General features: G+C 35.3%; 2 protein-coding genes across 4 annotated transcripts; one reads left to right on the plus strand and one right to left on the minus strand.

Annotated features, from left to right (window-relative positions):
- The first annotated feature begins 1,464 nt into the window (after positions 1-1,464).
- Positions 1,465-5,700, plus strand: nsmce1 (NSE1 homolog, SMC5-SMC6 complex component). Of its 3 annotated transcripts, none has more exons than XM_052550681.1 (8): positions 1,465-1,629; positions 2,385-2,523; positions 2,643-2,764; positions 3,416-3,493; positions 3,875-4,021; positions 4,142-4,258; positions 4,661-4,787; positions 5,324-5,700. In XM_052550681.1, exons 2-8 carry the CDS (start codon positions 2,406-2,408, stop codon positions 5,419-5,421), a joined length of 807 nt encoding a protein of 268 aa, XP_052406641.1. In that variant the 5' UTR covers positions 1,465-1,629; positions 2,385-2,405; the 3' UTR covers positions 5,422-5,700. The 3 variants fall into 3 exon arrangements, with proteins under 3 accessions (XP_052406641.1, XP_052406645.1, XP_052406649.1); XM_052550685.1 differs by having other exon boundaries at positions 1,563-1,649; XM_052550689.1 differs by lacking the exon at positions 1,465-1,629 and adding an exon at positions 1,640-1,759.
- A 431-nt stretch (positions 5,701-6,131) lies between these two features.
- Positions 6,132-9,631, minus strand: kdm8 (lysine (K)-specific demethylase 8). The gene is made up of 7 exons (XM_052550673.1): positions 8,900-9,631; positions 8,299-8,471; positions 8,090-8,222; positions 7,947-7,994; positions 6,806-6,955; positions 6,619-6,711; positions 6,132-6,496 (listed from the first exon to the last, which is right to left on the minus strand). The coding sequence occupies exons 1-7, from the start codon at positions 9,356-9,358 to the stop codon at positions 6,332-6,334; spliced, it is 1,221 nt and encodes a 406-aa protein (XP_052406633.1). The 5' UTR covers positions 9,359-9,631; the 3' UTR covers positions 6,132-6,331.
- Positions 9,632-11,384: the final 1,753 nt, after the last annotated feature.

Genomic DNA, 11,384 nt, shown 5'->3' on the forward strand with positions numbered 1-11,384 from the left:
TTGTAGTGTTCCGGTGGACATGTAGAATACTTTTAGAGAATTTTGCATGCAGGATAATTCTCAATTGGATGATTGTCCCATTTGCTTATAGTTCTTGATATAGATTTGTCAGTGGACTCCAAAACTCACTGCCATAGAGGGAAATCAGCTCGATGACAGATTCTAATATTTGCAGCCAAATTCTTACAGGAATCTGTATTGGGAATTGTCCTTTTATGGTATTTTAAAAGGCACTGTCTGTTTTATCTCTCAGTTCATTTACTGCAGAATTAAAGTTACCCGTGGACGTGATTTTCAATACCAGGTATTGTAGTGTGAAATGGGTGTTATGGTTAGTTCCTAATTTCTGAGTAGTGTAGAGTAAGACCAGGAGCTTCTCTATCTCTCTCTTAGTTGTGTTTGCTGTGAATGCCTTACATATAGGTTTTGATATAATCACTTTTTTCAAGTGCCAACCATGTAATGTTGACAGTTCAAAAAAGCTGATAAAAACATCACAATAATCCACAAGTAAATCACATACATTTATGCATTTAGTAGACGCTTTTATCAACATTACATTTAGGCTAAACTTCAGGCTAAAAAACTAAGCTTTTTTTGTTTTACCAATATGTGTGTTTCCTAGAAATTGAACCCACAACCCTCACAGAAACTGACACATGACTCCAGTCTATCAATAAATATCTTCTCAAGTGAAAAGCTGTGTGTTTGTAAGAAACAAATTCATACATAAATACATCCCAGACATTTTTAACTTTAAACTGTTGTTTCCAGCTATATATGAGTTCTATATCTATAATTTTGTAATCACTGTGATGTTTTTATAAGCTCTTTAAACTCTAATCCTGATGGCACTCATTCACTGCAAAGGATCCATTGGTGAGCAATTGATGTAAGGCTAAATTAAATTTGTTAAGAAGGAAGAAACATATTCATCTACATCTTGGATGGCTTGAGTGTGAGCAAATACATTTTCAGCAAATGTGAATTTTTGGGTGAACTAGTGACTATACATTTAATGATAACAAAATGACATCTTATGATATTATTCCTTTCCCTTCTGTTTGTTTCTGTGTAAGATTACAGGCCTGCTGTGTGTCCATTTGCCTGAATAATATCCTAAATAATGTCACATGGAAATTATAATTTTGTCATGGATAGGATTTTGGGTGATTTTCAGTCTTAATGTCATAAATTATAATTGGGAGGTCAGTTGCTATAGTGCACAGATTTTTATAAATTAGGTATTTTATAAGAATACTTTCTTTGTTTTTTAAGGCCTATTTAGCATTGCAACTATTACTAAGTAACTGTTACTAAGTATTATTTGAATCCGTATGAATTAATTGCTTATATATATACTAGGCGCGTTTCGACTTGCGCCGCACAGAATGATCACTGTTAGAAGGTCAAATAAAGATGTAAGAGATGGGTTTCAAGCCGATTCTTACTCTCGCGGTGCTTTGATGGCATACAGTGATCATTCACTTCTTTTACTGTCTATGTTCTGTGCTGCGCTGCTTCAATCAAACGCGCCTACAGCAGGAACCTTCTGAATGGATCACGTGACCGGAAGTACAGTTTCTAGAGGAAACGCGCGAACGTTGCACGAATTGACATCTTAGCGGGGTAAGTTACACTGAAAACGGGTACGTGAGAAGCAGCACTTTTTTAACAATATGCATTTAATACGCACCTGTTTCGGTAATACTAGGTTGTCGGTCTTTGAATACTCTGACACACGCACGCTTAACTTTATGTAAGTTAGCATGTCGGTTTGAGAATGTTGTACAACTTAGCTCGTGGCTTGCGGTATGTCTGTAAATTCGTCCGGTAATACAACCGCAAGTCTGCATGTTCACGGAAAAATATTGTCTGGGTTTACCTTTGTTTTCATGTTGACGTGATATCTATATTATATGTACGCGTATTTGCGTTGCTTTGATCGATCTCCGAAGATCCCGCCTACTCGCACGCCATGATTGGTCGATTATGTAGAGTGCCTGCACGCTATTGGTCGAACTGCTTTTCAGTCATTACCTTCAACATGTATGAAAATGATAGGAAAACAAAGGCAAATCCTGGACATTTAGGCAATTGGGAAATCCCAGCCAGACATGTCTAGAAAGAAGAGGACATATGGTCACCCTGGTGGATGGTTCTTTAACACATTCACAGAATTCACAGAGTTGCTGGAAATTTATAACTAGTTAACCTTTAATATTATACATTGTGTAAATTTAACTTTAAATTAAAATGTAACTAAATTTAACTTTCAATATTGTCTTGGTAATACATAAAGGTTCTCCTACAGTCATTTTCAGTCATATCCCTATTGACTCAGATTTGCCTGCTCAGTATTGGTGAGTTGATGTCTTTTCCAGCTCAAGAGGACATTGAGCAGAATGTCCCCACCAATGGGAGACAGCCACAAGCGCTTCTTACAGACCATGATGAGCAATGGCATCATCAGTGCATCTCAGGCCGCAGCACTACACAAACACTGCTGTGAGATCCATGGAGGTAAAAAGCAAATCTATTCTTTCCTTAGATGTATTACTTCTATGTCTCAGACCTGGAAATTGTATATCAGTTGTATATAGGTATCCTATTTGAATTAAGCATCTATCTTGCCTTTCTAGCACACTATGTGGCAGACCGATTAGATGATTTCATTAATATCATCAACGCTCATCTTCAGTCTTTGTTCATGCACATCAGGAAGGGCATGTCTGAAGAGGATGGACTCGAGTATTATGCCCTGGTTAGTTGAAATCTGCATGCACATCTAGGGAAAAATTTATTTTTTTATTATTATTTTTTGCTGATGTCTGTTCAATTTCTGTATTTGATGTTTTTTATATATTTTTAGTTTTATATATGATTAATTTAAGAATAGTATTAGCATTGTATTACATTTATGAGCTTGATGTGATATATAAATATATATATTTTTTCAGTTATTTTTATTAAAATTTTCCAACAGTTTTATACAAATCACTTCCATATATACAATTTGTATATGTATGAATGTAAACAGAAAACAAAACATTAAAAAAAAAAAATCCTGCACACACTTGAAGTATTAAGTAAAAATATATCAAATCAGGCAATAGGTGGGTCGTTCAAATTTACTTGTTGTAATATTTAATAAAAGGTTGCCAAATTGAGTAAAATGTTTGTTCTTTCTTCCTTAAAGAATATCAATTTTTTTCCAATTGTAAATATTGCATTACTTATCTAAGAAGGTTTTGATGAGTAAGAGGAATTTTATTTTTCCAGTTTAATAAAATTAGACATCTGGCTAGCAGCATCACAAAACACAATACATTAATTTGTGAGCTGTTCAAATGTATATTTATATGATATTTTTTTAAAGTCATAACAGAAATAAATACTTATGTTTATTTTTCAGGTAAACGTGACAGAGACAGACATAACAAGAATGGCATCTGATTATGCAGATAATGAATTGGAATTATTCAGAAAAACGGTACATGTTGTTACACACACACACACACACACAGAGAGAGACAAGTAAAGAAAAAGTATGTAAACCCATCGGAATTAGTTGGTTTTCTGTATTAATTAGTCATCAGATGTTAGCAGATCTGCATCAAAGTCACATGTATAGACAAACAAAGTGCTTAAACTAACATATTTCATGTCTTTGTTGAACACATCCCATTAAACATTCGAAGCCATGTGTGCTCACTTTGTTTTCGTTGCTTGGATGAGCCCATGTTTTTGTTTGGTGATGAGTTTCATGAGTCTCGTTTGTCCTGAGAATATGAGTTTAAAAAACTATTCCCATTTTCATGTCATGTTTTTTTTCTTCTTTTTTTTTCATATCTGTTTTTGTCTCTGTGTTCAGATGGATCTGATTGTAGACTCTGAGAGCGGTTCTGCCTCCTCCACCGATATTTTAAATTGTGCCGACAGCCTTCAGACAAAGAAACTGAAGAAAAAAGAAACGGAGCATGTCTTAAACAAATTTGTCCAGGACAAATGGTTAAATGAGGTATTCATTTTAAAACTGGTCTTGTCCCATACATTGGACTGTAAAATAGTAAATAACTCACCCGTCACTACCTCCAAAAGCAGTTCAATATTTTTTTTATTTGTTGTTTTGCTGCTTTAGAAGGATGGTGAATACACACTAAGTGTGCGCTGCATTGTGGAGATGGAACAGTATATGCGCACAATCTACCAAGACCTCATCAAAGTGTGTCATGTGTGCCACAACATTGCCCTGCAGGTAAAGACATGAACATGAGTAAAGGTTGTGAAGTTTATTACGAAAATCCAGGATTTAGATCTCCATCATTTAGTTTGAAATGCCTCATGTTGTTTTCTGTTTAGCTTGTTTAATAATCGATTCATTACATTTTTATCAGGCTGATGATGGGGCAACTTTTTAAACCGTGTTGGATAATGTTGCGGACAGTGGGCAACTAGGGCCCAGGGCCCACAACCGATCTAAAGTATCCAGATAGAAATTTGTTACTCAGTGGGAAAGTGCCCAAGCAACCTTGCTCAAAAAAAGTTGCTCCATGCATCATCAGCATCACTTATGTTACATGTATTGAAATTTCTTTAGAATTGCCTTGGTTATGGGGTTACCTGCTTGCATTTTCAAGAACTTTTCTTTTACTTTTAGTGCCAGATGTGTGAAAACCCAATTTGTGGAATCAAGGTGCATCTCCCGTGCGTTGCTAGATATTTTAGAGCACGCAGTGACCCTCGTTGCCCGGAATGCGGTGATTTCTGGCCTCACGAGATTCCAGGTGATCTGTTTTTTTTTTTTTTTTTTTTTTTTTTTTGCTTTTGAACTAACATAAATGTACAAAACACAAATCTTACATAACTTGGTGCACAAGACAAGACAAAAAAAAACAATAGAATGGGATGATATAGGATATAATAATTGTTACAGTGTAATACTACTTGAAAAGAGAATCCATCCGGTCTATTGAAGTATTGATAATCTTGGTTAATATTGGAGTAATTACCCAGTAAACAAACATACTTCTGGGTTTTTTGGAAAATTGACTCCATGGATATCAGACTCCAAAGTATTTTTTTTTTAACTTGTGAAGTTTTGATGGTGTGATATACAGTTGATGAAGGAAGTTAAGTTGAATTATTCTATATCTAGAGTTCAAGTACGATGTAGCACCATCCTTACACAGTTCACCCCAATTTTCCCCTTCAATGCTAATGTCCAAGTCATGGTCCCATGCTTCCATGAACAATTTGTTAGTTGTTGACTTTAAAGAGTTTTACATTCCAATGTTTTCATGTTTCTTTTTCTAATTTGCAGAAATACAGCAATCCCAGTCACAGAGTGCACAAAATCTGCCTTCATCATCCAAAGAGAACACTGCTCCCACACCATCACGCCGCTCAAGAAGATCATAATCTCCCTGCTGATTCATCGCTGCAGCTGGCCTTTTGACCTTTAAATGAGGATTTCTCAAGTGTCTAAAAAGTTTTTTACATGCATTTTCTATTTATAAAGAATTGTTAATGGATAGGGGTTTTCTCATTATTTTTGTTGGAGTTCTGATCCAAGATTAAATAGCTTATACAAATAAAATGTATTTTCTCTTGTATGGAAACATTTGCTGTCTCTCTCGAATTTTAGCCTTTTGTACAGTTGCTAAGACAAAATAAAAATTGAGAAGCAAACTGTTCAAATATCTCTTTTCATTTACATTTTCATTTAGCAGATGCTTTTATCCAAAGCAACTTACAAATGAGCACAATGGAAGCAAAGTCAACAAAAGAATTTGTTTTAAGGAAAATCTATTTAAAAAAAAAATAACGTTCAGCAACTTTCAAAATGTTGCAACTAAATGTGGTTAACCATTTTAGTTCCCTATACACTGTTCCTGTAGCTGAACTGGAGGTGAATGACGCAAGCAAACCAAGACCATGACTGCAAATAGAAATACATGTACTGTTAAATATATAGCTGGAATATGATGCATCAGCCAATGTCTATTTAATGGAAAAAACCAAAACATTTGCTCTAGTTGATATAGCAAAATGTAAAATTATTAAAAATTATACTAAGGTAAGATGAGCTCCTATAAATGAATGATGTATTTTATTCTATGACTTAAGAGTTATATGAATATGTGAATATTTAATGAAAAGCAAAGATGCAAATATTGAATGATAACTCCATCAATTACAATAAATAATACATTTATGTGTATATAACATTCAGCCTACAACTGATAACATATTTGGCATGTGTGCAAATAAAGACAATGTTATAAGACTTGACCGCACACACTGGGGATGTCGTTTTATTCTCTACAAATTAGGACCACCAAAAACTGACTGAAAAGCTGAGCTCTAAAGAGCGCACATAATGCCAGTGCTGTTGAGGGATGAAGAGGACATCTCTGGGCTGGAGAACACACTCCTGATATGAGGCTTTAGAGAAGTCTGGGAACTTCTCCAGGTCTGCATTCTCCACTTCCACCTGGTGGTGGGAAAACAAACTCGGTTTTTTTTTCTCCTCAAGATATAAAACAATTTTAGACTGTGAATATTTCAGAACACTTTAAGAACAAGAATCCTGCTGTCATAAATTAGGTCTACTACCTGACTGGTGTTGTGCAGTAGCTGCGTCTGATGTGGATAGAGATTTTTTGTTTCATCTGGGCTGTAGAGTCGGATGTATTTCCTTCCAACCACCTGACATCCAAAAACACAGCCAGAATGCAATGAAAAGGAGGCAACAAAAGCCTTGCCTTTCAAATGCCAAATTAACCATTTGTCTCTTGTTTACCTGTGCCAAAAAATTCTGTTGAGGATCCTGATGGAGAGGAGACACAGTCCCTCCAGGCCCGAACCAGGCATTAATTGTAATGTCATCCTCATCTCCCTCTCCAAGACAACAATAGTCTGGGATGCGAATATCTCCTTTCAGCTCTGGAACCTTTCAGGATGAATATCAGCCAACATTACTGTTACTGGTTTTGCATGATGCTACATCCATTAGTATAATACCAAGTCTAAGAAAACTGCCATAGTGCAAACTAAAAATTACAAAAACTTTGCACATTACAAGCAGTATTATGAGAAAATTAAAGAAATACTGCAACCAAAAATTTTAACTTGCAGAAAAATGACTCACCCTCAGGCCATCTAAGATGTAGATAAGACTGCTTCTTAATCGGAACAGATTTGTAGAAATTTAACAATGCATGACTTGCTCACAAATGGATCATCAGCAGTGAATGGGTGCCGTCAGAATGAGAGCCCAAACAGCTGCTAAAAACATCACAATAATCCACAAGTAATGTAAATAATCCAAATGTTTGTTTTTGTAATAAACAAATTCATCAATAAGATGTTTTTAACTATAAACTGATACTTCTGGCCAAAATCAATCCATAACATTGAGCAAATTGATAATACTGATTTCTTCAGAAAAAAAATCAAAGAATTCTTGTCTCAATCAGGTGAGAAATCTGCATGGACTGAGCACCATTTACAAGTGAAAAACAGTCAAAAAAAAAAAAGAAAAAAGGAGGACAACAGGTGATGGACTTTTTCACTAGAGGAAGTGTTATTATGGATGGTTATTATTATTAAACCATACCCACTGGAAAAAAAAAATCTGGATATATTACAATCACATAACTTTTGACTTCATAAGATATTACTTGATGGATTGGAGTTTGTATTTATTTTATATTATATTATATACTTGTGGATTATTATGCTTTTATCAGCTGTTTGGACACTTGTTCTGACGGCACCCATTCACTGCAGAGGATCCATTGATCAGAGAGTGATGAAATGCTACATTTTTCTACATCTTCATTGGCCTGAAGGTGAGCAAATTTTCATTTTTGGGTGAACTATTCTTTTAAAGGTAAAGTATTTCTGGTCCTCTAGTAGCACCATAAAGAAATGCAACTGACCTGATCAAACAACTGATGCTGAGCCAGATATCCCACTCCTACCTCCGCCTATAAGAAAATCACCAAGAATAATTATAGACCGTTTGCAAAAAAACTACAAACAAACACTGTATCTTATGACATGAAACTGAAATGATTCTTACTGTTCCTATAATGTAGCGGTCTATGAAGTCATTTACTGTAATGAGCTTTTGTGACCACTCTTCATCAGTGTACTTGGATCCCACTTCAATAGGTACCGTCCGGCAGCCAGCGACAGTTCGTAAGTAGTCTATGCTTAGAAGGAGTATACAGCAGGGTTGTTTACAGATGTGTCAGAAGATGAAATCTAATAATACATTTTTATCAGTACCTCCATGGATGCTCTGCGAAGGCTGGCCAGTGGTCAGTTATTCCCTCTATAATCACAGGCTTCTGAGGATCCAGGAAATCTGATCTGAAGCGCTCCAGGGATGGACAATGAATCCTAGGCACTGCTTGTGCAGGGTTTATTACAGGCTCGGAGACACAGTCCAGTTTCATCTTCTGTTTTAGAAAAGCATTGTGAATAGTGAATAATGTACAGCTGAGTTCTCAGTACTCAGAACAAGGACATGACATTATTAAGTAAATCATTAATAGATATTAAACAATCAGAGGCCAAACCTTATCGATCAATCAATCTTACTGATCCCAACAAACACAAAAACTGAGTTCTATAATTTTAAATAATCTTATTTAAATAATATTTTTTTTTATTCAAATGAATTATTAATATATTAAATAACTTGAACTAAAATTTAACTGAAAACAAAAATAAAAGCTACTTACAAATATTTATAAACACTATGATAGCATCTAAATAACTCTATACACATTTTAATTAACTTCACAGCAGGTTAAAACCATGATATATCTGTACACAAGCTGTCACAAATCCTTCATGCTCTTGACTTCAGGACGGATGACTTCACCTTTGAACAGGGTTCTTCACTCCTGTGAGCTTTGTTTGGACTTTTCATTTTCATTTTATTTCTTATGACACCAACAAGCCTCTGCAGAATGTTGTCCATGATGACTGCCCCCATTAACAGACCCATGTCACATGTTTTAATGGCCTCTTGGATATTATATTGAGATGGATATCCATGACACAAACTTAAGACTTTGAATAAGCATCCATAAGAGTAAACTCTCCTCCAGTCCTTGTCCACATCTCTCCATGTCCCAGTGTTGAGCTTCTCCCAGGAGTAATCGATGATGAGCTGAGCTCTTTCAGCAGAAGCTGGACCATCTGCTTCACTGTACAGCTGATCTCTGGCCAGCTCCAGAACCTTCAACACACTCAATTCAATCTTTTCGCTGAACTGAAGAGGGAATTCAGACGCTGTCGAGGGCAAAACAGCTCGAACATCAGTCCAGATTGGAGCCATGGAGCGAAAGAGACTTTTGCATATCACTTGTAACGGGATTTCTGATGGATGATCTGCTCAATGTATTGAAATACCGAACTTGTAGATAGTACACGTCATAAATGTTATAATAAATAATATATACTGTTTATAAAAACAAAGGTAAACAGCTAGTGTCAATTACGTAAGAAATGTGCAACTAATATAAAAAGAAAAGTAAAGCGAAAGACAGTAGTGCCAGTATTTAATGTCCGGCTAGAAACAAAGAAGATTAATAATGTTCCGCCCTGGAACGCATTTCATTGTTGTTAGTGTGATTTCATTGCGGTTCACACGATATGAAGGAATATGTTATTTATAAGTCAATATGTCTTAACCAAACATTTATTTGAAGAAATAGAAATATCAGTTAAATGTATTACCTCGATATGATGTTAAAAGTTATTGTATGTTTTCTGAAAGTTAACTTCCATATTAAAGGGAATATTATTTCTGGGGGAAAAACAAACACTTTGCAAGTCAATGTGGACCAGCAACTGAAGCTGAACTATCACTTTAATGCTCAACCTGAAAGATAACACTGTAAAACTCTTCTGAAATCAAACTGAAGAAAAAGTGTTAGCCAATCAGAATAATAAAGGCCTTAGTGAAAAGATGTGTTTTGTAAGAAAAATCTCCAACTTCCTAAAAGCAATAGGAAAACAGAGGAAACAATACCAAAAAGCTATTGAGAGGTAAAAAACAAAACAAAAAAAAAACTATGGTTTTACCAAAGAAAGACATAGAAAGACTGGTCTATTTCGATGGCAGAAGTTCTATAATGCTCACTTCGCAGCAACCTGTAATTTCTATAATTAGTTGATTTAAATGTTAATTTTGTTAAGATAGAATATCTGTGTCTCTTCTGAAACATCAATGAATACACTGTTTCCATCATTGCCCCAAATTAGGAGGCAACCTGTGGCCTTTATTTCTTACTGCTCCAGTAGGCCTGCAGCTTCTAGACAGTAAATTGACAATTAATTTGTTGCATGATGATGAATGATGACTGACAGATGAATAGTAATTATATTGTCACTTTTATTACTGTGTCCTGGTTGTTTCAAGTACATTCAAGAAATGTATCCAATGCATGTAATTGTGACATCTTTTGAATATTTTCTGTAAGACCTATTGTTTATTTATATGAGGCCTGTTTTCCAAATGTATCACAGACATGACCTTTTCTTAATGTATTATGTAAAAGATAAACAACTACTAAATAATTCATTCTTAGTTCCTAGCTTTCATGAGGAGCACTGTGAAGGGCTAAACAATGATCTGAAGCCATAAGCCTAAAAAAATATTTAAACTTCCCAAGAAAAAATAAATGTTGCAGCACAATATAATGAAAACAGTGATTATCTCTGTTCTGCTGATGTGTTCATAACCCTCTGCTGCTGAGTCAGCGAGCCTGTTTACAAACTAGGCCACTTGATTGGATGCTGCACATGTAATACAGCTGTATCTTTTAGATCAGCATCACTGCATAAGTGTTAAAGGATTTAATATGGAGCAAATATTGACTGCTAAATTGGGAAGGACACTCTCTGATGCGATAATCTGTTTTGTGTGTTACTTCAATCACGGCATTTGTTTGGTTTTTAATTTACCCTTGATTTCTCCCATGGCCATTGAGCAGACTGCTCTGTGGAAAAGAGCCAGCTGTTGAAGAATCAGATGTTTGCGCAGCTAGATGATCTGTGAAGGAGTATGTTTGGGGGTGGGGGCACAGTCAGGTTTATACATGAGATTTTAATGGTGGTGAACACTGCAGTTGTTAGTTTGTGTTTATTATGCACTGAATAAAAATGCTGAGGAACTCTTAACATATTGCATATATTTAACTAGCAGCATGTCATCATGTTCCTTACAAAACTGTTTTATTCAAAGGCCATTTCTGACTGTTTTGGCATGCCTATTGATGCCTTATTGATAAGTCCCAGTCCAAGCATATATCAAGTTGTTTAATTTACTTAACATTCTAAATAAAATGAATAAAACAACA

The sequence above is a fragment of the Carassius gibelio genome, chromosome A3 (genome assembly GCF_023724105.1).
Source record: "Carassius gibelio isolate Cgi1373 ecotype wild population from Czech Republic chromosome A3, carGib1.2-hapl.c, whole genome shotgun sequence".
In the NCBI taxonomy this organism is placed as follows: Eukaryota; Metazoa; Chordata; class Actinopteri; order Cypriniformes; family Cyprinidae; genus Carassius; species Carassius gibelio.